Below are 24,782 nucleotides of genomic sequence, written 5' to 3' on the forward strand. Positions count from 1 at the left end.
AATTAAGAGACACAAAATGGATTTTTATTTTCTTTTAGTTTTAGCACCCAGGTTTCATGTCAGTCTGTGTGCACCGAATTTTTTTTAAATGAACCCCGTGAATTATCAGATAGGTGGCTGGCTTGTTTAAAAAGGAAAAACAAAAAAACAAAAAACAACCCTTGGCCAATGGTACCTTCCCTGAATCATGACAAGAAGTTAAATGCTAACAGTGCGATGCCAAGATGTATGTTTGAGGCAGAGAGTTTTGATTCTATCAGGATCTGCAACTATTTTGGAACAAAATGGAAAGTGGGGTAGGCGGAAGCAGCCTAACTGACAGGGGTAGTCTCCGGGGGTCTCCGTTAGGCAAGAGAAGCTCCAGGGGGCTCCCGCCCATCCGACAGGACCCCGGAGCCCGCCCCCATCCCGCATCTCTGGTCCCCATGCTACATGTTCAGTCAGCTCCTTGACGGTTTTCCTTCTTTGAACCAAGAAGCCTGTGAGTGTCAGTGTCTTTCTTGCTACCAAACCAGGCGATACGTGTTCCCTGGAAGAAGTCCTCTCCACTGCCCTCTCTTGCTCCTGGTACCTGCTAAGTCACTGTGGGGCGTGAGCTCAGTTAAAGAAAGGGTCCAAGTTCTCTTCCATGTTGACATCCGGCACCAGCTGATCAGACACTTCCTTAGCACCATATCCTGAATTCGAGACGCTAAAATCTGTAGAAAACCAAGGATGGTCCAGAATTTCCTGCGAGGTCAGCCGCTCTGAGGGCTCCCGCCGCAGGATGCTTCGGATGAGGCACTTGGCCTTGGGCGACAGAGTCTCTGGAATGTTGAACTGGCCACGCCGGATCTTGCTGAAGAGGGAACTGGGCTCAATGTCATGGAAAGGGTACCGCCCGACCAACATGGTGTACAGCATCACTCCCAGGCTCCACACATCAGCTGCTTTGCCCGAGTAGCTGCCACTGGTGTTCAAGATCTCTGGGCTGACGTACGCCGGGCAGCCGTGCTTGTCCGAGAGGGAGTCGTCATCTCCCCGCAGAACGTAGGCATCTTCCAGGCTTTCCAGCTTGACCCGAGTCCTGCAAGAAAGGAAGGAAAACATGAGCTCATAAGGGTGCTCTGAGACCCACGGATCCCATCATTACATCTAATGTTTCCCATGACTCTTCATTCATTCATTGGCCCGGCCAAACATTACCTACTGAGCACCTTCTAGGTGCCAGACCCTATTCCGGGGCTGGGGACCCAGGAAGCAAAGACTTTGCGTGAAACTTATGATCTACTGGGGGAGTGTAACCTTCAGCAAGTAAGCAAAGCACAAACAGCACTATTATCGCCCCATCTCAGTGACGAGGAAGCAAAAGATTAAGTCATCCTCTCAAAGTCACACCTGGGTCCTGATGGGGAGACACCAGATTTGAACTCAGATCCAGCCAGCTGGGAAGCTCACAGAAGCTCTGTCCACGACTTCTGGCAAACTTGTGGCGAACACGATACAACACAGGAGCAGGACTTTTCACTCAACGGCATTTTGGCTTCGCAACAGCCCTTTACTTAGACGTAAAGGATTTTATTATCCCATTTTACAGAAAAGAACGTGGAAGCTCAGAGAGTGTGAGTAACTTGCCCAGAGCCTTCTAGTTGGGAAATAGAGAAAACTTGACCTCACATATTCCTAAGTCAACCTTGATGCTCCTTGCACTATACCAAGCTGCCTCTCTTAGGACACAGGCAGAGCCAGGGAACATTCAATCAGGAATGCAACCCATTACCTAGTCCTTCCAAAGCCAACATCCTCATCTTCTTTCCAAGATTTCCTGCTGAAGTTGCCTCCTGTCCTGCCCATCACACTCCTAGGGTCTGGTCCTTGACCTGGTACATATGTGACTCAGGTTACCTAGATAGTCCACTTGCACCAGCACATATGTGATTCTGTCTCACATGGGTACATGGGTGTGTGTGTGAGTCTTTCCCCCACCAGTTAAGGACCACTGAGCTCACTGATGGATGCAGGACTCTCCTGGGTACGATGGGGAAGAACAGAGGTGGAGAAATCCTGCATTAAACTCTGAGTCCCTGGAACCTACCAATCACCTTTATGCAGAAGGGCTTGATATCATCACCAAGTACAAAATAAGTATGTGTTCAGTGCCCCCAAGCTCCTAGCCTAGCATCCGTTCCTTAGCCCAGGGGCCTCCCAAGAATCCCTGTGTCCCTGCCCTGCTGTTCTCTGAGTGGAAAGTTAGGCATTATTAACTTTGCAGGGCTTAAAACTGACACCCTCCTCTCACTCTCCTGGCCAGAACACCTCCACTGCCAAGTCCCCATAGTTCTCAGGCCCTGTAAACTCAGTTAATCCCATTCCATCACACTGATGATGGCCTGCCACGAAGGGGACATGGGACGGGGAAGAGGGGCTAGAGTTAGGGGTTGGGACCACATGGATACTGCCAACGAGGTCCTACAAGGTCAGTATCATTCCTATCAGTTGGTTCCTTCATCTCAAAAGGGCCCATCAAAGCATCTACCCTGCTGCCCTGAGGAGTCAGGAGGCTCAAATGAGCAGAGAATAGGAAACTGCTCGGAGAAACCACAATAAGGCTTTATTCCTAAATCAGAGCCCGCGACTCAGGTCCATCCACTGCTACTTCTCTTTCTTTCTCCAACTGCAGGTCTTAGCCTTTCCAGGCAGTCACCACAGCTCCCCTAAGAGCCACTGAAGGGAGGCGAGGCTCAAGTTATTCCAAGGAGAACTGCTGGGCGCTCTCTAGAGCAAAAGGTCTGATGAAACCCTGGGCTGATTCTAAGATCCTATATTTGGATTACAAGAGTTTCCAAGACCAAAGGGTGACTACTTCCTGGTCCTAATTTCCATCAATGAGCAAGAAATAGTTGTGGTCACTGGAAAAGGTGCTGGGCTAGGAGGTAGGAGAGCAGATTCCAGGCCAGACCACATCTCTTATCTGCTGTGTGGCTGTGGGTGAGTCACTAAACCTCTCTGTTCTCAGCCTTAAAGCAGAGTACTGAACAAGGCAGTTTTTTTTTTTAATTTTTTTTTATTGTGGTACAATATACATAAGATACAATTTACCATTTTAACCATTTTTAAGTGTACAGTTCAGTAGCATTAACTACATGCACACAGTTGTGCATCCATCTGGACAAGACAGTCTTAAAGTCTCTGCCAGTTTTAACATTCTGGGCTTCTGTCATATATAGCAACACATCTTCTTTATATGCTCACCCATATTCTATTATAATCTGTAGTGCACATGCTCTTCTCCTCCCCCTTTAGTAATGATCTGTAAAAATAGGAAGGGCCTAGATGTGCTAATCTGGAATTGAGCGGATTAAAAACAAATCTCTTCTTCCTTTTCCTTTTTCTAATCTAAGGTGGCAGGTGGGGCTGACTCACACCAGCCTCACCAGATGTTCAGAAATTGGAGGTGAGTCGGTGAAACCCACGGGGCAGAGGGGAAGGGCCGCAAACCACAGGCCCCAGTGGGTTCTCTCTACAGCTTCCCCCGCCCCCCCTCACCAGCAGCAGCTCCTGCCCAGCTTCGGGACCGGCCAGGCTCCTCACCTCCAGGTTCACCGTGTTGGCAGCAGAGCAGCTATGGGAAGAATTACTGCAGTGCAAATAACAACAATAAGCCCTCGCATCTGTGTGACGAGGGGCTATCGCCCGGTGGAATGAGACTTGGAACCAGGGGATTCGGTTTGGAGCCGGGTGTCTCTGCCGAAACCCTCCGCCGCTGTCTCAGCTCGTCCAAGCGGGGGCGACCATCTTCGCCCACACGGCCCCCTCCCTTGCAGACCCTGCACCGGTCCTCACACACGCCGACCAAGCCCAGTCCTTCCTGGGGCCTCTGCACACGATGCTCCCCTCCCCACCCCACCCAGGCCCCTGCCCGGAATGTTCTTCTTCCAGATACATGCACTGCTCAGCGCTTTCAAGTCTCTGGTCAAATAAATGCACTTGATTAAAGAGACCTTGCCTGACCCTTCTATACAAAGTAGCGTCCCATCCCAGAATCCCGCATCCGCCTCATCACCGCCGGGAATACTACGCATTTACACGTCCACGGTTCTGCACTGATACTCTGTATTACGACGCCAGTGGTCGCTTCAGGGTCATCACCTCATTCCCCACCTCCAGGGGCTCCTGGGCAGGTGGCTAAGGTCACTTTGAACATGGAGAAAACCACCTGTGTTCCCTGCGGGATCTCCAGCCCCTAGACTAGTGGCCGGCACACAGTAGACACTCAATCCCTCGATCCAGGAGTAAAAGGGACAGTCACGCTGCTGACCCCCGGGAGCGTCCGGGAGCCCACCTTGAAAGGAACAATGGCCCCTGCTCTGGGTAAAGGAGTTACACCTTCCCAGGACTAAGCGGAGGCCAGGTGAAGGCTCCAGGGGCGGGCTTTGTAAATTACAGCACCTCAGGTGCGTGTCAGGGTGAGGGCAGGAGGGAGGTGTGGCGTCCAGGACCTTTCGGGGGACGGGCTTCCCCACCTCAAGCTCTTCGTGCTAAGCCAATTCTAAAGCCCTTTTTTCATTCTTATCTCCTTCTGGGTCACACCCCTAGATTCCGACTTTCTCCTTCACCCCGTTAACCCCGCCCCCTCCCTCCCGTGGGCAGCAGGGACCCCACTTTCATCCTCACCGCTCTTCTGGAACCCTCCTCCAGATCATGGACAAGAGCCTTCGAAAGCGGTTAAGGTCTCCCTCTTGTCAATTAACCCCCTGCCCGAGTTCACCTCTCTCCTCCCCCGACTCAACACGAGGACTCAGGAGCTATGCAAATACCTAAGGAATCTGAGGGCGGTAAAAAAATAATCAAAAAGCACTCCATGCGCCGCTGACTTCCGCTGCCCCTAAGCTGATCCGGCGGCCACTGCCTCTAAGCTGATCCGGCGGCCACTGCCTCCTCCTCCCTCCAGAGGCCGAGCCTCCGGCGGGAGCATCCAGATCTGTGGTCACACGGCGTTCGGTGCGGCCGGTAGCGACACCGCCACGCAGAAGCCGGGCCAGTTCCTAGTCTTGAGGTCAGAGGCCCGGGTTCAAATTCTGCCTCTGACAATTAGTAAGTGCCAAATATCAAACACTGTCTCTGCATTTAAGCATGAGTAGGTATCTACATATATTTTCTTTTTAAGATGTATAAAATCAACTTCCAAGGCAAGAATTATTATCCCTTTACGGGGACACCGAGTCTAATACTCAGAGAGGATAGGTCAGCTCATTTGTGGGGAAGACTAGTTAGCGGCTGAGCGGAAGCCAGACCCGCGCCACCGCAGCTGCGGGCGGAGGAACCCAATCCGGGCTGGCCGGGCTGCGAAGCCGCCCCATCACGAGGCGCAGCACGCATGCGCCCCAGCATCGGGGAGCCGGCTTCTTCTGCGCAGGCGTGCAGGCATCCCTCGGGGGTGGGCTGAGAGAAGCCTAGAAGAGGACGGGGAGGAAATGCGGCGCTCCAGGCATTCTTCTGACCTTGCCTCTCTGGGAACATCCTGAACTTGTTTACATCACTCCCAGGCAAGGGTCGAGGCAAGAAGTCTGGATTACGTCTTTAAACAAGGACCTGCCGGGGTGCCCATAGGTCGCGGGCCCGAGCCGGGCTGGAGTTCCAGCTCCGGTCCCCACGGACGTGCCACACAACTGCAGGGCCCTTCGGAAGGTCTCTGGGGCTCAGCTTACCCCCGGGGATGGGGGGGCCTCGCCCTCTCCTCTCAGGAGTGTTGCAGGGAGTGCCCGGCGGAGCGCCTGCATCCGCGAGAGTGGGAGGAAATGAATGAACAGTCTTCCAGCTTCTGAGGGCTCCTGATCAGTCTGGGGATTAGGAATTTCCAGGCAGAGAAATCGATTTTCATAAAAATCAACGGGAGCGTCAGATGGCCCTAGTCATTCAAATAAACTACTCACGGGAGACACAGACAGGACAAGTCACACCCATCGCCTCGGTTTTCGTGAAGATTAAATGAAATAATGCAAGTACAGCATCTATCAAGGAGCGTAGCATAGTAAATCGGCAAAAAGTGGTGGACGCTCTAAATAACCTTCTTATTACGATAAGGAACCCACCTTCAGCCCCAAAGCCTAGAGGGGAAGACAGATGAACAAGCCTCAGGCAGATTGAAATGGACGTGAATTCTGTGCCCCGGTACCTTCCTGGGCCCTTTGCACTCATTTTTTTTTTCTTCCCCTTGCCTAGAATGTTCTTCCCCCAAATATGTGCCCAGCTCACTCCTGCTCACATTATTCAGTACTAAGGTAATCAGGATGGGCTTCATGGAGGTGGTGAGACCAGAGACAGTACATGAAGAATAGAGACTCCTGAAAGTGACAAGGGAGGATGGTGGAGATTTGTGTGGCCAAAGAGCTGTAAATGACAGTGGTTATCTCCTGCCGCTTCTTGGAGGAGAGAGCCCTGAGCCCTGAGCCCTGAGCCCCAGGCAGGGCTGATTTGGCCTGCAAGCTGCATCCCTGTGTGCATTCCACAACCTGTCCCTGGCACAGGCGGGGAACAGCCTGCTTTGCTTTCAACCTCTGAATGAACAAGGCTTACACGGGGGCAGCGTGTGTCCCAGGTGCAGGCCCAGCCCGGTGCCAGGCCTCCTGTCCTCGGATCCTGAGCCAGGTGAGGAAGCCAGAACCAGCAGGATGCAGGTCCACTCCCCACCCACACAGAGCATCCGCACCCGCCTTGAAAGCCCCGGCCTGACGTCCTACCCACTCTCAGCAGAGGCTTGAGTGGCTCCCTGTGGGTCACGAAATCGACCTCAGCCTCAGTTTCCCTTCTGTAAAATGAGAACCAATGGTACATGGCCTGAAAAGAGCTCTTCTAGCTTCAGATTTCCCGATTTTACCTTTCCTTGAACTCTTAAGCTATAGGAACTGCAACCCTTCCTATATAACATCCTGATGTTGATATAATAATTGTAGTAACAACAATAGGAAACCACGAATTAAACATCTATAAAATGCTGGGATTTTTTTCAGTCTACATATCTTATTTCTCATAACAAAACTGAAAGGCAAATATTATATGTGCCACTTCCTAAAAAATAAGGAAACTGAGGCACAGAGAATGAAATGTTTTAGGTCATACATAGAGTACCTGAAAAAACTGAGCTCTAATCCACGTCAGGAGGATTCTAATGCCGGTGTCCTCTCCAAAAGACATGCTGGTACCAACATCACAGATTTACTTGGTGTCCAAGGCAGAGAAACTTTTTAAGGGAGACCCTGGGTTTATGGAGACAAATATGGCCCCGGGTTTATTCAGCACCAGAGCACCTACAAAACCATCCCATACATGATCTAAGTGCTATAGTTTATGAGGTGGATGGTGGTAGCTGGACCTGCCCGTTTACTAGATGAAGAAACTGAGGTACAGAAAGCAGATGTGACTTGTCCAAGGCCACCTGGAAAGTGAGTGACAGAGCCTGGATTTCCATGTTCAGTGCTCCATCCAAAAGAGAAAAAAGGTATACACAAGCAAATCATCCTCTGCTTTTAAACCTCAAACCCCACCCAGGGCTCTCAGCAGGAAGAGATCAGGACGGGCTGGGCCAGGGCGGGGCCAGGCTGGGAGTTCAGCCAGACCAAGTGGGCTTGGCCTGGGCAGGAAGTCCGGAAGTCACTGAAGGCCGTTGCGTGGGGTGGGTCCAAGCAGGCAAAGGGTCGAGGGAGAAAGGTCAGCCGCAGTCAGCCACAGCCGCGACTGCAAAGCCACCCTTGGCTGCCGGTCCAGTTGTCAAGCAAGGGTCCCAGCTGGGGCTACTGCTGGGGGGCTCAAGGAAGGCCTCTGAGCACCATGGGCTGCATTATGCTAGCCTGGCAGCCACCACTGGGACTCCCCAGGTCGCTAGACTGCCCAATAAATCATTACGCCTTTGAGCCTCTGTGCCTTGTGTGTATAGATTCTTCCAGCAGTCACCTCTGAGAGCCGCCGATGCACCAGCTCCCGTAGATTCAGTGAACAGACCCGGCGCTTAGATCAAGCTGCTCACAAATTAGCAGGCGAGCAGCAGGTAAGCCAGTAAGGGAAGCACTCGGGGCGGGGCGGGGGTGGGGGGGAGAAGTCTAAGGGGAGGGGGACCTAGGGAGGGCTGGTAAGTTCTAGAAGGCAGTATATCCTCTGACTGCCCTACAACACCACCCCACAATCTGGGACGTGGTGGTTCCTGCACCGCTTTGATTCAGAGAAATCTGCAGCTTGGAAAGATGAAGTCAGTTGCTGGGACACAGCACAGTGGGGAGGAGAAACCCAAGCGGACTCAAGCACCCAGGTGTTTCCACGGCACCGGCCGCCCAGCCAGGATGCAAAAGCCTGTGTAGCTGGCGTGCAGACGCACGTTCGTGTCTAACTCATGAGGGCCGTGGTGGGATTGGGGAAGCCATACCCCGCCCCCCCTCCCCATGCAGCCTGCCTGCCGTCGTCATAGGAACAGACAGGAAATCCAAGGGAGGCGACGCAGCTCGGACTCCTCATCGATACTCCATCCACCTCTCGCTCCCCTGCATTGAGACCTGGGTCCCCGAGGGTCTCCCGACCCCAGATCCGTCGATTCAGCCTCTCAGGAAAGCTTCCCAGGCAATCATCCCTGGTCCATGCTGGACAGCGCGGCCCCAAGGGGCCACCAGCCCAGATGCTTCCAGGAAGAGGCAGACACATCCTGAGGTGCTGTTCCGCTTGATGTGGGACCCAGAACATTCCTATCTATGCCCCACTGGTGGGGTGAGGGCAGGGCTCAGGCCAGTGCCTCCAAGCCCGCCACCCCCAGCGGCGCTGTGAGCAGCTGGTCCACACACTGGGCCGGACGGGGACGCTTCCCTTGGCAGCGTCCTAAACTGGGGCTTCCCCAGGTGGCCTGAGCAGAGACGGAACAAGTTCAGGGAGTCAGAAAACCGGGTTCTGCTCTTGGTCGTGTCACTAACGCGTTATAGGACTTTGGGGAAGGACCTTCCCTTCCTGATTTCTTTATCTGCAAAGATAAAAGGGTTGGATTTAAATCCCCCTCCCCTCCCCCCCCATCCCACTGCCTGAGTCCTGGTTCAGCCTCAGCATCCTGAAGTGGATGTCCATGCACAGCCCATCCTTCACACACACTTCTGGAATCACAACGTGACCCCGTCCCAGCCCTGTCTAGAAAACAACTTCAATGGCTCCTCCTGAATTTCAGATCAAGTTCAAGGTCCCAGGCATGAAGCCAAGGCCCTAGACCTCTTCAGCCTCATCTCTGCCCCCACCCCGCCCCAGAGTACCCTTCCCCAGCAGTCCCTCCCCACCTACTGCTGGCACTTTGGGGACCCCTCCCCTTCCCTCCTACATCACTCCGAACAACCCTGTGAAGGAGCCCATCTCCTCCCTGACGTAATCCTTCTCTACACCCCACTCCATTGTTGGAATATCCTCTTCCTGCTCCCAGATAGCTCTCTAACGCACACCCTTCCTCTCTAACATGGTGTTAAAAATAACCATTGCACTGTGTCTTCCATTAGGTGAGGATTCTGGTATTGAGTCTTGTATCCCCAATACCTAGCACGGCAAGTAGTGCATAACAGGTGCTTAATAAACGTTTGCAAGACAGTGTGTTTCTCATGTCTGTGAGATGCCCCCAGCTCTAACCTGCTGTCTAGAGCTCAGGGCATCTTGGCGTGACTGCTTAAGAACTGCAATGTCTAGAATCCAAAGAAATTTCAAATAGACTGGATTCCGTCCATGGTTTAGAGAAATTCCCAAGAGGGCTGGATAAAGGACGTTTAAAATTTGTTTCCATCCACTGTCTTCTTCCATCAGTATATTTAGGGGATTTTTCTTATCATATTTATGCCTCCAGGGTATGTGGGGCTATTCATACCCCCATTGAGTCAAATGTCATACATTCACTGAGCACTTGTAATGCTAAGTCCTGTGCTAGGCATGAGGGTCCAAATGATAAATGGACGCCAGCTTATAGTTCTGCAGAGGAAACCAAACCCACTCTGTAAAGTGGAACAACAGGACATATTAGGACTGCCCGTGGGGTTAGTTAACTGGTGGCCGAGTCTCTGTCTGCCAGGACTGCTCAGAGAAAACCGAGTCCTGAGCTTCACTTGGACACCAGCCGGCCAGGTCCTCGTGGTGTTCACTTGTTGCCTAATTGCATACGAAAATTCCTTCTACGAGTTGAGCACAAGGGTAGTATTTTACGTGGCATCTATTTCTGCAGCTAACGTGGCATTTGAGGACCTAACCTCGGGAGCCAGGTCTCCCGGGTACAACCCCCAGGTCTGTGCTGACTGGCTGTACGACCCTGAGCCTCAATTTCCTCATCTGTAAAATGGTGATAACCATAGCAGGAACTCACTTATTGGGTTTAAATGGCTTGACTTAAATATAGTAATTAATTCAGATGAAATTCATTTAAGTGTTGTAGTTAGAACCGGGCCTGGTACATGGTGGACCCTAGATATTATTTCACTAAAATATAAGTCGCATGAGAGCGGGGCTTCTGTCTCATTCGGCATTGCAGTATCTCCAGCACCTAGAATAGTGCCAGGCACATACCACGTGCTCCACAAATATCTGCTGAACAGATAAATGAATCTCTAGGTTGCTGGGGTATGTGGGTCACAGCCATAGCGGATGACGGACAGCAGTCACGACAGGTATCTTTTTAAGTCCCTGCAGTGTACCAGGCTCTGTGCTGGATACTCTAAGTTTATTATCTCCAACCCATGTCAGAGAAGGCAGGCCAAGGTCAAACGGTCAAGTGGAGGAATCAAAAATCTCACCGCTGTGCCCTCTCCTGCATTTGCCTGAGGGGTCCCAGTCGAGCCCATGAGCTAATTTATTAAGCCCCAGTAGTAAAGAGCCCAGCCAGAAATCCTGCTGGGATTTCCTACTATTTAGTCTATTTCTAAGCACAGAATCTTGAGGAAGCCCTCCCCTCTAATTGTGACCTGAAGCCCTTCATAAATAAAATGACACCCACCACAGACATGGATAATGGTATCTTAGATAAATGTCACTTTTGCATAAATCATTAAATCAAAATGGGAATGATTTGTTACTTGATGTGGAACTCTGTAAATAGTTTTCTTGAAAAAAGGTGTCTACGTGGGAGATTCCTAAGTTTTAGTCATTCTGGGCTCCCATCTGGGCAATGACCGACATGACCATCAGATCAATACATTCCCTGCCCCTCTCACTCTGTCATTAGAATCCCATCTGAGCGGCTCCTACTCAGTAAAAGGCATTTTCATTCATTCAGTGCCCACCATGTTCCGGAACAGTGCTCACGAGACAGACTCTGACCCCAAGGAGCTCCCAGGCCAGCAGGAGATGAGGACAGTCTGGAGATGCACACAGACAATAACAACAGAGCGGGAGACACGCTATGACAGAGGTAAGTGTGGGCGCTACCGGAGGGTGTCACTGACGCATCCTGAGAAAAAGGATCTGGGGAGAGGAGCTTTCCCTAAGGATGGGCCTGATGCACATCAAAGTGGTCAACATGAAGAAGAGAATTCCAGGAGCTCTATCTCCTTCAAAGCAAAAAGGCAGGGTGTTTCCCTAAAATCCAGTGAGCCTACAACTTAACATAAATCACTATTAATGAAAGAAAGCAGAATCTGGTCTCCAGGGCTCCAATGCCTGCCCTCTGTACTTTGTTAGATACTGAGCCCCAAGAGAGGTGAGAGAAACCTGAAAGATCTAAAGGGAGGACTAATATAGATACTAACACCTGGGAAAGAGAGCACTGACCTCAGTTGGTGTGGGAGGGAAGAGGCCTTCACCCCACAGGGAGGTGCAGGTCCTCTGGTGCCTGGGCAGAGAGGGCTTTTGTTCTACCGAAAACCCCAGGCTGCTGGGTTCCTACAAAGAGTCCCCTCTGGCAGAAGCAGGCACTGATCGGCTTCCACAAAGCAGAGGAAATGAGACCCGTGACGTCAAGAGATAACGATCTTCAAACCAAAGAAGAAACATGTACAGAAGCCGTCTTCTCCTTCACATGGGGTATTTCTGGGCAAAGAAACGTCAACACTGATCTGTGGCTGGGGGCAGGGAGCTGGGGTGAGGGGTGGCAAGGGAGAGGAGAAATCCAGCTGGCAAACGGGGATTGCTGTAGGCACAATCCCTGCCCCTGCCACTTTCTTCAGGTGGCCCCGCTGCAGCCCCAGGAGGCACCAGCTTAAAGGGCTCTTTACGTCCTGAGTCAGCAGACTGGCCCCGTGTCACCCAGAGGGCCAGACACCAAATGCAGAAGAGGCTAAGGACCGCAGCTGGATCTCGTGCTTATGGCCAAGCATCAGGTTCACTGCCGTTAATTCACGTAATTTCAGGAGCAAAGTCCTCTCGTTATGATGAGGCAACGGGGCAGAAGAGGTTAAGTAACTTGTCAAAGTTAAGGTTATGAATAAGTGCAAGAGGAGGGATTGGAATCCAGACAGCAACTCACTTTGCACGGGCATAACTGGCCTTGTCCCTTAGAGGCTGGGATTGAACCATGGGGCCTCAAGGAGCAGGCTGACCGAGCGGACCCCATCTAATCCCGGAGCAGGGCGAGAGGGGCTGGAGGACCCAGGCACACCCTCTGGGAATCTGAGCACAGCTCTTTCTCAGGTTCAGGGCCCCAACCAACAGGGGGCCCCTCCTACTCACACAGACCATCTCGGATTTTACGACAGGAACTGGGGATGCAAAGGGTGTGTCCAGGGCGAGTTCAATCAGGATAGGGGTTTAACTTCCTCAAAACACAAACAAAATGACTGAGGCTCTGCCCTGCAGAAACATCTCGGCATGGAAGAGAGGCAGCAGTGCAGGGGCAGAAGCACAGTGGCCGGTCCAGGCCTGTTGGGGCAGGATGCCTCCTTCCCTGCCTGTGCTTCTGTCCACTTTGCCTTCGGTACATCTCGTCAACCTTCTAGTCTTTCTGAGCATCCGGTTCCACACCACCTGTACCTGACCTGTCAGGCGCCCTCATAATACGGATCCAGTGATTATAATTAAACAAAAGAAACAGGAGGATGTGGCTTCAATCTGAACCCTTCCATCACAAGGGCTCCACCTTCACGGAAATGGTTACTGCGTGCTCCATTCTCTATGGAACTCTATGGGAACTGCTCCCCCATAACGGTACCATTTTATCAATGACTCTAGGAGCAGCTGTTGATTAGTAAGTGCCTGCCCTGCCCTGTGAGTCACAGAATCATCTCATTGAACTCTCACAACCACCCTACAGAGATGCAATTATTATTTCTGCTTTGAGGAAAGAAAGTGCAGCTCAGAAGCATGAAATGACTTAATCAGGTAGCTAATAAGTGGTAGAGCCAGAATTTGACTCTAGCTCAAATAAAACAGAATAAATAAAATAAAAATAAACAAATAAAACAGGAGCAGAAGAATCTGAGGTGCTGCTGATTCAACACAGAGGCAGAAGGCACCCTAGCATCAGGGTTAATAGAACATTGGGTGTCATTTGTATGATGATGTCTGCAAAGCCACTTGTGGGAAACTAGACTTGCGGTGATGACAGTGCCATTAAGAATGTTCCCATGGATGGCCATGGACTCAAGAGTTACAGATGGTCCAGAATGGCAGATCTGTGCATAAGAAATCAGCCCAGAGGCAGGTCTCTTTCTGAACCACGTGGGGCACAGCCAATTTCACTAGGTAATGCTTTCACCTTCTATCACTTTCAAGATCATCAAGGAACAAGAAGCACATCCTTGAGAGAGAGAAGACTGATGCAAAAGAGTGCAAAAATGGGCTTCCCTGGTGGCGCAGTGGTTAAGAATCCGCCTGCCAATGCAGGGGACATGGGTTCGAGCCCTGGTGCAGGAAGATCCCACATGCCGCGGAGCAACTAAGCCTGTGCGCCACAACTACTGAGCCTGAGCTCTAGAGCCCACGAGCTACAACTACTAAGCCCTCGAGCCACAACTACTGAGCCCTCAAGCCACACTACTGAGCCCGCGTGCCACACTACTGAAGCCTGTGCGCCTAGAGCCTGTGCTCTGCAACAAGAGAAGCCACTGCAATGAGAAGCCCGTGCACCGCAATGAAGAGTAGCCCCCGCTCGCCACAACTAGAGAAAGCCCACACGCAGCAACGAAGACCCAACGCGGCCAAAAATAAATAAATAAATTAATTAATTAATTTAAAAAAAATAGAGTGCAAAAGAGGTGTCTGGTGATTTGAAGCTTAATAAAGCAGTGCTTCCTAAGGTCTCTTCTATGCCCCGCTCCCCCCATCATAGGATCAATGCATTAAGGATCAGAAAACAGACACAGACGCCGTCGTCTAACTTTTCAAAAGTTTTTCAGAAGTCTTTCAAATTCAACCCATTGTTTCTAACTCTTCGATGCTGTCAAGAGAGGAAGAAGCTTGAGTCCTATTGAAATACCTATGGATTAGGTCCTATTGATTAGGACCAAAAGCGAAGGCTGCCAGCAGCATGGCCCCAAAGAGATCCCAGGGCCCCTGACTCCTGTTCTTCTCAGGAAATACAGGTGAGGTTGCCACACAGCCACCGTGCAGACCAACAAAGAGACTCTACCGTGAAACTCAGTGGCCCCTGGGAACTAGAATATGCTGAGTGACAAGACCCATCTCACAGTCCCAAGTCGAGAGGTTAAAAACCAAACAAGATGAACGAAGGCCACTAAGCATTATTCATCTTTTACAAAAAGTTGATGGTTGGGGGAAAATTAAAAAGGTCCTATCAGCTACTGATGAAAACGTTTAGAATGTCCTCGAAAAGGAAAGCAGCAACCTTCTCAGAGCTGCCCAGACAGAGATACATGTCGTGTTCGGCACAGCAAGTTCACTGGGACCTCAGCATAGTTCGGGGCAGAAAAAGAGCTCTGGAAGGAAATGATAGGATTTCTAGGCTAGCTCCATCATCGGACTGGTTGTGAGACCTTGAGCAAGGTCACCTAGCTCCTCTGCGGCCCAGTTGCCTCGCCTGTGGCACGGGGAGCTCTCCTTCCCCCCAATGGTCCTTCGGGAGGCTGGGCTGCTCGGGCTCAGGTGCTCAGACATGCTGGAAACAGATGAAGACCAGCTTCCTGCCTGTCCCTTAGGTTGTCTTTTTCAGAAGGAAAATGCTCTTTGGAGTTAAAAAGGATTGAATTTTGACACGTCTGCTCCAGTGGTGTCCTGGTTTCACATTCACATGAGATGCCTCTTTCTAGTTCTTTCTAGAAAGGGTCTGCTCTTCTGCATAAGTCAAACATAACTCCAGACCAAGCATCAGAGCCCCACAGTTCTCGTGTTGGAAGCGTCTTACACGTGGGTATTTCTTCCCCAGCCCCTGCGACATCAAAGACTCTGGCTTTGCCACAATGCACTGATCAGCAGTCTTACACATCTTCCCGCAAAGGACAAGCAGGCCTGGGGGAGAATCCCTGCACCAGCAAACGTGAGGTCGGATTCAGCCCTTATCTGCTTCCAGACAGCTGTGGGCTCTGGGGTGAGCGCCCTCACCTCTGGGGCTCTGCTTCCTGGTGGCAAAACAAAAGGGCTGAAGCGTGGAACCTCTAGCGTCTCCTTTTGCTCCCATATCCTGTGACCTGGGAACATCCAGCCTACTCTGACTCACTTCACAAATCTGTGTCTACCACGGCTGTGCTAAGCCTGGATGGGCCACCCACCTCATGTCCTTGCTGATGCCTGAAATTCCTCTCTAAAGAGACAGAATCAAAGATGGATGTTTAAAAATGCAGATCCCCACGAGAGAGAGCATTGATTGTCCTGACTCCTGGTGGCGGCCAAATGAATTTCTTGAGAGCTGACTTAACAGAGATAATATGTCCTTATTTCTGCTCTTTCAGGTCGGTAACTTTGAGACTTCGCCATGCTACACTTCGGAGCCCTCATCTACCCAATGGACATGCTAATACTCACCTCTCCAATTCGCAGAATTAAGTGTGTTAAATGATAACCTTATGATGTGTATAAAATTGATGACTGATTAAACAAAAAAAGATAACCTTATGGTAGGAGCTTATAGAGGTCACCAAATATTAACTCTTATTTTTGTAGTTAGAGTTATTAGATCTTCAAGGATGGTGGAACACTGAAGGGCAAAGAGGATACCTCTCTGTCAGTATTCTGGGTCAGATGTATATTTATCTTTCCATATGAGAATATTCAAAGCAGCACATGCCTGAGTGTTGGAACTCGGGAAGACCTTAGAGCCAGTAGAACTGAGCCAGGACAATAAAAGGATGAGGAACTTGAGGCCAAGGGGAAGGGACCAATATAAGGTCACAGAGTGGAGTAAAGGCAAAAAAAGGATAAGAACCTGGGTCTCCAGGCTCCAAGGGCAGACACACCTGAGCTGAAAGAAAAGTAACCATCACCCCACACTCTAGACCTTCCAGTAGCGCCCCCGGCCTTCTTTAGTTTGTTGATAAAGGTAAATGCCATCCACTGTCAGAGACCGGGATATTGGCCACCACGGATTCCTATGATACTCCTTTATGGGTAAAAATATGGAACAATAATCAACTTCTGTGGGTCCAGGAAATCCAGGGGCCCTCTGCACTTTGTATACTCAGCTGGATTATAAAAGTTCATGAAATTATTCCATTTGGGTTAAGTAACCACAGGCCCTTTGACCTGTGCTAATCCCCAAATGCTTCTCAGACATTTACTGCCCGATTAGCTCAAACCATGAAGATGGAAAAACCAAAGCACACACCACGAGGTCTCTCTCATTTGGATGCCATGAGACTTCTATAAGCCATCGCCTAAATATACCACTGGCCACTGGGATCGATGGCCAACTAAATGGAAGATGGAAAGGTTTGATAGTAAATCTGTTCCAGACAGATAAAAGGTAGCCCCGAAATGTTCGCTGAGTGAATGAATGAATGATGTGCACTAGCCTTGTATTCAGATGGTCCTTAATAGCTTTGTGACAATGGAACCTTCACTTCACTAAACACTTTGCTCACGGGAGCTGAGGATGCCCAAGGCAGTCACGAGAATTCCATGACATCATGTATGCAGAGCCCCTGGAACAATCCTTGGAATAGTCAGCAATGGGCATAAATCAGCTGCTTCCACTCCTCTAAAAAAGCACATTATTAAAAAGAAAAAAAAGTAACTTGAAAGAGTTTTTACAATCAAAGTCAGCTGGAGGAGAAAGCAGGGCCCCAGTGGGATCTGCTAAACAGAATGTAATGAGTTAATGGAAGAACCATGAATGAAGCCCAGATGCCTAGCATCCCGTCCGGTCGTCTCCTAAAATAACCGAGACCTTCACATTGCCAGGCATGTGCACAGGCAGTTTCCTCACCTAGAACATTGGTCCTTCCCACATTGCCTACAACATATTCATCTTTCAAGTCTTGGCTCCAAAATCACCTCTCCTATGAAAACTTTCTTGACTCTCCAATTCCTAGTTAGAACTGACATCCCAGCCCCCAGTTCCCATCTGACCCAGTACATACGTGTATGTAGGGTCTGTAACATTTCCTTTATAGGTCACTGACTAGCTAATGCAACTTGATAGTCACGGTACTGATACTTGTAGTTCATACTGAGGAACAGACTTAGGAAATATCTATTGAATGAGTGATGCATGAATGACAAACAACTGATGCCAGGCATGGAGCTTTCCGAAGGTAGGTTTTTCAAAATCTTGCCTTATTCACACTGAAAATGCCACATGGGCTGGCAGCCACCTTCAGAGTTCAAGACACCAAGACAAAAATAACTACTGGGTCACAGAATAATCTGGCACTTGTGAGCATCTGATAACATCTCTTAGAGGAGCGGCAATTTGCTTTCCAAGGGCACTTCACACACTGCGGTATCCACCTCCCTTTGTCCTTCCACGCTCCCTCCTCCTCACCTGGAAGGCAGGCAGCAAAAAACAATGTCCACTCCAACCTCTCTGAGCAGCCTGTTATAGTACATGGGCCTGGACAGGAACGAGACTCACCTTTCTTCGTCCTTAAAGATAAACTTCCGCAGCTTGAGGTCCCGCAGCACCAGCCCCCCGTCGTGGCAGTGGGCCACCGCTGAGGCGATCTGGTAGAAAAGCCTGGCCGCCTCCTCCTCCTTCAGCTTCTTGCAGGTGCGAACGAAGGAATGCATGTCCCCATAGCTGCGCTCAAAGAACACATAAGCTTTCGTCTCCCCCAGGATAATTTCGGTGATTTGGTTGATGTTGCTGTGGGCAGACAGGCAAAAGCAGGGGGCCAGGGACTCCTGGTAGCAGCTGATATCAAACACCTAGGGCAGGATGAACAACAAGACCAAGAGTCAGAGTACAACCAAATCCTGTACAACCGAGTCACGGAATGTGGATGCCTCCCATAGACATGGGCCAAACTTGGACCCAGACCACACTGGCCTTGCCTCCTACCAGCTGTGTGGCATTGAATAACTCGCTTGACCTCTCTGAGCCTCCGAGTCCTCATGCGCAAAAGGGCAAGTGATTGAGTCACCGTGTCCGGGAGGATTATATGAGAAAACGAAGGTCAGAATGCTTAGCAAGATGTAATACAATACACAAATTGTGTATCACAATTTGTGTATTGTATTACACAAATTGTATACACAATTACACAAAACAAATCACAAATAAGTTTTATGATTTTTTTCTCTCTGTCCTAATCCCCTCTGTTTATAGAAAGATTAAGGCAAAATTTGAGAGAAAGTGACCCATCCCAAGCTGCACAGATAACACCTCATTTACCTTCAAAAAAAAAGTACACCAACACTATACAGCTACAGCAACTGTATACAACATATTCTGTGCTGCATAATTGGGTTGTATAGCAGTATACAACATAATAGCAATTAATAGATTAAATGCGTAGACTGAAGGTTACCTAATTCAATACCTTCATTTCACAGATGTGGAAATTGAGGCTCAGATAACAAGTCAAATCAAGCCCCCAGTGGCAGAGCTAGGAAAGGACACAGTCCTTCTTATTAAGAAAGCAGACACGCTCCTTTCTCTCTTCCCTCCACAGATATCCAGCTCAATGAATCAGTTATGCAATGATTTTCTATGAATCAGAATGAGCCTGTGAAATGCCACCTCATTGTGGGGTTATTTAGAAAGAAAATCCATCCTCAGTACCTTTTGGAGACAGATCTAAGAGGAATTAACACTACAGAGATTTTTCTGAGGTTACAAGAAAACGCCTTCATTCATTTCAAGAGCTCCACTAAATCAGGGATACAAATCTCTGGGTTTGGAATGTGGCTTTCCTACCCGCCTGGGAATGTAAGTATGATGAGTCTATCTGGCGCGGCAGAAGTGAGGGGCAGGCTCGCGGGTTCCTTGCTGGGAAGCCTGGGAGGCCAGGATTGCTCTAACAATACACTGAACATTATCGGTTCACCATCACTTAGCTTCTTAAATTTCTTTTCCATTAGTTACAACATACTCTCCTTGATCATCATTTTGCAGTGTGTGTGGGAAACGCTGGCCTAGAAATCATCAAATTTGAGACTCTAATCCTGGCTTGGCCACCAATAACCTGCACGAGGTGGATAATGCACTCAGAATCGCTGGGCCTCCCTCCTCTTCAGAAACCGAAGACACTGATTTAGAACATGGTTGACCTTTTTTGGGTCCAGATCCCACCTGAGAATCTGATAAAAGCTCTGTCCCCTCTTAGCTGACAATGACCACTCAAAAGCATGTACAATACTGGATTTGTCTTAAGGGGATTCACAGGCTTTCCAAAACCAGCCAGGGACACAGGCTGCTACTTAAGAATCCATGAGTTAAGTCTCTCGTAGCTGCAAAAAACAAAACCCAAAAATCTGTGAGTCAAACCGGCCTCCTAAGAACCCCGGGAGGGCTGGTGTGAACCCCGGCGAGGAAGCAAAGGAACGTTGTGAATGAACCGTAATAAGGCATCTCAGGAAAGTGGTACAGCTGCTGCCACTATAACCTAGAATTTAAGAATGAATATTTCAGTGTCTCCAGAGACCACAAATCACACCCTGATACTGTCAAATGATGACCTGCGAGCGGTGACCTCAGAGGTCCGTTCAATTAGGAATCTAAAATGCGTAAGTCAACTTTAACACCAAGACTGCAGGCAGCAGAAACCCAGGAAAGCCTCAAAAATTTCCCAGAGAGTAATAAAGGTTTTGCAGTGGCTAATGTAAACACTGCGTTATAGAAGGAGGATGCAGGGATCTGAAGCGCCAGGCTATGTCGCCAGTACTCATGGAGTTATGATTATTTATAACATACTTCCTGCTTCGAGCTGCATTTTTAAAAAATAAAAGGTGATTTTTTTTTTTTTTTTGCTCAGTATCTTTAGTCTATGATCCTGTCCTGCTGCTGAAAAACTGGATGGACATTAAAATTAAAAAAAAAACAAACAAACAATTCATGGCAGCTTCAAAATGCAGCCATACCCTTTGTAGAACAGACTAAATTAAATTCCAAGATGGTGGACAGAGTATCAAAAATAAAGCAAGTACTTATGTTTTCCCAAATGGGTAGGAACCAAACTTTTATTAGTAGCTATAACAGGCATTTATGGGCTTGGATTGGTATTCAAACCATCACCTTCAAGTGCAAAATCAAACCATAAGCCTGGCTGCCAGCTTCTTTTAAATGTTTAATTTGTAGCCTTAGTTATATAATGTGACAGTTCAGATAAGGCAGAGATTAGGCCATCATTCATAGCCTTTGCAAAAAAAAAAAAAAAGTGCCCATTTTGTCAAGATAGTAATTATGTCAATCTGCACGGTAGCTACAAGCATTTCCATGAAAACAGTAAGCTAAGAACCCCCTAAAGTCCCCTTCCTTCGTCTGCCTAGCTTAAAGTAGGCACAGGGAGACAATAAACAGGCATGATTATTTTGGTTAAATGACCCTCCAGTCTCTCTCTCCCAAATTATGTCCTACAGAATCCTATAGAGTTCTCTGTAAGTGGCATTTTACATTGGATCTGTTTTTGCAAAGACTTTTTTCTTGGGTCAACACAGAGCTAGGAGACACGAACTCTATATTCTAAGATGTCAAAAGGAACTGGAATTCAGCGTGTAGATTTCACTGAGCCTTGCAGTAAGCCAAGAGTCCACAGTGCATACGTGAGGGTAGTTCATAGAAGCAGCCTTATAAAACCACTTGGAGCTTCCCAGGATATATACAACTATGCTTGCATAAGAAGTCACCCACATCACCTCTGGTAAAAAGGCAGGCAAACAGAAGCTGCTGTGTCTTAAAGGGATGACCTCTGTCAAGCAGAACAATGATACTGCACTTAAATCCACTGGCAGCCGCACAGTAATTGGTGAGAGGCTGATTCAATCTTTGCAAGAACTGAACCAGCCGATTAAGTACAGTTTCAGGCCAGAGAGCAAGTCTACGAATGACACTATAAGGTCAGCCCAAAGTGAAATATGTCTTGAAAAATCTGAAGGGAGAAAGAAACAGCAGGGGCCAGAGTCACCTCTGCCTTTAAACAAAGAAATAGCGGGCAAGATGCTTCTGCAGAATTTGGCGGCAGAGTCCCTTGACTTAAACGCGTCTCCAGCCTTTGAAAAATATTAAAATGCTCTACCGAAGTTTAGCAAAAGGAGTGAAAACACTCGCTGCTGGGTGATTGTGCATATTTCATATGAGAGTGGCAGCTCTGTGGATTTCATTCATTTCAAAGGATGACTACCCCATTGTACAACGTTGTAGGTCTTCTGAGAATTCAATCCAGCTCTGAATAGCCTACTGAATTTTGGTTAACTGGGAATAGCTGCTCTGAGTCTCAATAGCTTGGAGAAGGTGCAAAATACCAAATGCTCAGTACAAGCAGAGAGCAATGTTTAAAGAGTCTCTGATTTTCCCCTGAGGTCTGAACTGAACAATTGCAAAACAGACTGGAGACCCTTCACAAAACCCATGTTTCACAATGAAATACTCCAGTCCCCTATGAAAGAAAGCAAGTTCACAAAGCCTGTGGTTGATGGTAAAAGTGTGATGCATTATTTGTAGCACAGCTGTGCCGAGTGCCCATTTCAAAGACATCAGGGGTCCCCACTCCTTACCTCCCTCCCCCCAAAAAACAAATCTAAAATTTAGCGACAGTGAATTCTTGATCTATGTCCAATTCCTGGGTAGCCTGCTCTACCATCTTCATTTTTTGTTTGTTTGTTTGTTTGCAACTAGTCTCCTGCTCGTCCCCTTGTCTGGAGCCCTGTGGGCGCACACAAAGACACACAGGCACACTCAACACAGACACCAACCAGTTCAGGGTCAAAGACGAAAAGGAAAGGAAAGTGCCCATCTCTGCATTAGCACTGTGAATCCCCGAGGCTCCAAATGCTGGCCTCTCAACCATACAGGCAACGGTGTGTGCTGGGGGGGTGGAGTAGCGGGGTCGAGGGGGGCTCTGGCTCGGAGAGCTGGAGACGAGAAGGAACGGAGACAAGAGGAAAAGACCCAAAGGATTCACAATTTCCTGCACCCAAGGGTGCGCTGGCGGCTTTGATTTCCACCCCCAGCCCTCCTTTCAAGGCTCCTGGCAGAAGCAAGCTCTTTGTGAACTCCTTCCCCGCGCTGGGCCCCTGGGCTCAGCCAGAGGGGACACCTTTGTGTGTCTCTTTGAAGGGGCACCTACGGAACAAAGGTTCAACACCTGCACGCTGCTGAGAACAATGGCTGCGAAAGGAACCAAGTCATCAGCGCCTTAAAATTAGCGAGGGATTCCCTCCTCGGTGTTGGAAGGGGAGGGGGCTGGACCCAGGGAGCAATCCCCGGGCAGCGGGACCCGGCGTCGCGCGGAGGAGCTCCACGAGCCTTTGGGAGCACGCGTGGCCGTGGCCCCCGCGCAGTCCCGCCGCCCTCCCCGCCGCGGGCTCTCCCCAAAACGCCCCCGCCGCAGCCCGCCGCATTGCCCGCAACGCTCTAAAAACTTCGCAACTAGTCGAACAGGAACAAATAAATACATAACCCCATTTAACGAGACCACGGATAATTATCCCGCGAATCTCCCTCCCCCGCACCCCGGACTGCAGGGCTCGGCAACCTTTCGCGCCCTCCGGCCCCCTCCAAAAGGCCGGGGGGATCTATTTAAAAGACAAAAAAAAAAAAGCAAAAGCAAACCCCGGGCTCTTTACCTTGCACACCAGCTCCTCTCCACTGTGCAGATGCACGGCACGAAAAACGTGGTCTCCCTCCAGAGGTTCCAACAATAAGTATTTCCCGATGCAAGAAACGCAATGCGACAAGTTCGGAGTCTCAGGCGGGCTCGGGGAGCCGAGGTTCGGGCTGAAACTCTGGCTGGGTTCGGCGGACCTTATGGACGACAACTCTTCGAAATCCTGGGTTTTGTTCCGCGATCTCCCATATCTTGCTATTGTGATGGGGGTAGACCTGTGTATGTTCATGAGTGTGGGGATCGCACTCGACAAACAAAAAAACCCGCTGGAGAGACGAGTCGCTGGCGAGTGCGTCTGCAGGCGCCTCGGTGCCACGGATTTTAAAAGGGAACGAGAGGGGAGGGGACGGGAAGGGGGCTACGTGGAGAAAGAGTTAGAAGCCCCCAAATGGGCGCCGCCGGGCACCTTGTCTGCTCCGAGCCCGGCTCCCGGGGGTCCTCGGTCGGCAGCAACTCGGGTCCTTTTGTTACCCCAAAGCCGCCAGCGATTTGCAGAATCTTCGCACTTTTAGTTTCTCTCTCTCTTTCTCTTCTTCCAGCGTGGATCTAGACCAGTAACCAGATTGCTAAGGTGGGGAGCTGCAGCGCCGGGTCTCCCGAAGCGATCCCCACGCAGGCTTCCGAACCGCAGACGGGGCGGAGGAGCCCGGCTGTAGTTTGTGCAATCTTCGGGGAGCGCACGGCCGCTGCTTGGTCTCAGCGCGTTAGAAACCAAACAAAAAGAAAAAGGAAATAAGCACGGGTACCGGCTCGCGCCGCACCGCAGACAGAATCCGCGCTGCACCCCCTTTTTTGGTGGAAAGGGTGGGGGGCGTGGAAGGGGGGGTGCCGGAGAGGGTAGTTACCTACGTTTTAACTGTAGATGGCGTCTGAGGCTTTTCCAAGACCGCAAGAGCTCTCCAAAATTTAAACAAACAGACAAAAAAAATAGCAAGGGAGCATTTAACTTAGAGCGGTCAGCGCTGCCAACAAAAGATTGCAAAAGCTGGGCACAGAGTTGTGGTCCGGGCACAGGTACCGCGGCAAAGCCCAGGGCTTGGCCCGCCGGGCGGAGGTCAGCACCGGCTCATGCTGTCGCCGCTCCCTCGCGCTCCAGATCGTCCTCCGAATAAAGCGAGAAGTGCGGGCAGGGACAAGGGTAGATCAGTGGTCTCCGAGCACGAGCTTCCGGGGGTCCTCCTGGCCCTGGAAGGGGATGCACCCCCAGCCAAGTCAACCCGCGCTGTTCCTTTCTCGTTCGGTAACTGGATCTCTCCTTGGAATAATTTGCAACCACTCCGTCTCCCCCTACCCTCAACCCAAATTGCCTGGCGGGGTTTGTTTTGGAGAAAATTGACGGCTTTTCTTCTTCTTTTATTTTGTTCTTCCCCCAACCGGAGGTAAGAGGAATGTGTACTTAAAATTGAAGGGGACGGCCGACGGTGCCCGAGGCCAATCCCCGAGCTCAGCACGCCCGCATCTCTCGGCGAGGCGGTATTAATAGTTACTTACGTGGCCGGGGATCTCGGAGCGAGCGGGGCTGTGTGTGCGCGTGTGTGCGCGCGCGCGCCTCGCTCGCGCTCAGTCTCCCCATTCAATGTCACCGACACATTTCTACGGCGCCTCCGCCCCCCCCCCAGCGGCACCGGCGACTGGCTCAGCCCAGAGCGGGCCCCGCCC

General features: G+C 50.0%; 1 protein-coding gene and 1 long non-coding RNA gene across 2 annotated transcripts; one reads left to right on the top strand and one right to left on the bottom strand.

Annotated features, from left to right (window-relative positions):
• Positions 1–6: 6 nt before the first annotated feature.
• TRIB2 (tribbles pseudokinase 2) lies at positions 7–24,668 on the bottom strand. The gene is made up of 3 exons (XM_007177385.3): positions 23,083–24,668; positions 17,933–18,225; positions 7–1,066 (listed from the first exon to the last, which is right to left on the bottom strand). The coding sequence occupies exons 1-3, from the start codon at positions 23,350–23,352 to the stop codon at positions 598–600; spliced, it is 1,032 nt and encodes a 343-aa protein (XP_007177447.1). The 5' UTR covers positions 23,353–24,668; the 3' UTR covers positions 7–597.
• Positions 7,624–15,922, top strand: LOC130709425 (uncharacterized). Its single transcript, XR_009009979.1, has 3 exons — positions 7,624–8,023; positions 11,249–11,383; positions 15,813–15,922. It is a non-coding gene; the product is annotated as an uncharacterized LOC130709425 (long non-coding RNA).
• Positions 24,669–24,782: the final 114 nt, after the last annotated feature.

This window comes from Balaenoptera acutorostrata, chromosome 12 (genome assembly GCF_949987535.1).
Source record: "Balaenoptera acutorostrata chromosome 12, mBalAcu1.1, whole genome shotgun sequence".
NCBI lineage: Eukaryota > Metazoa > Chordata > Mammalia > Artiodactyla > Balaenopteridae > Balaenoptera > Balaenoptera acutorostrata.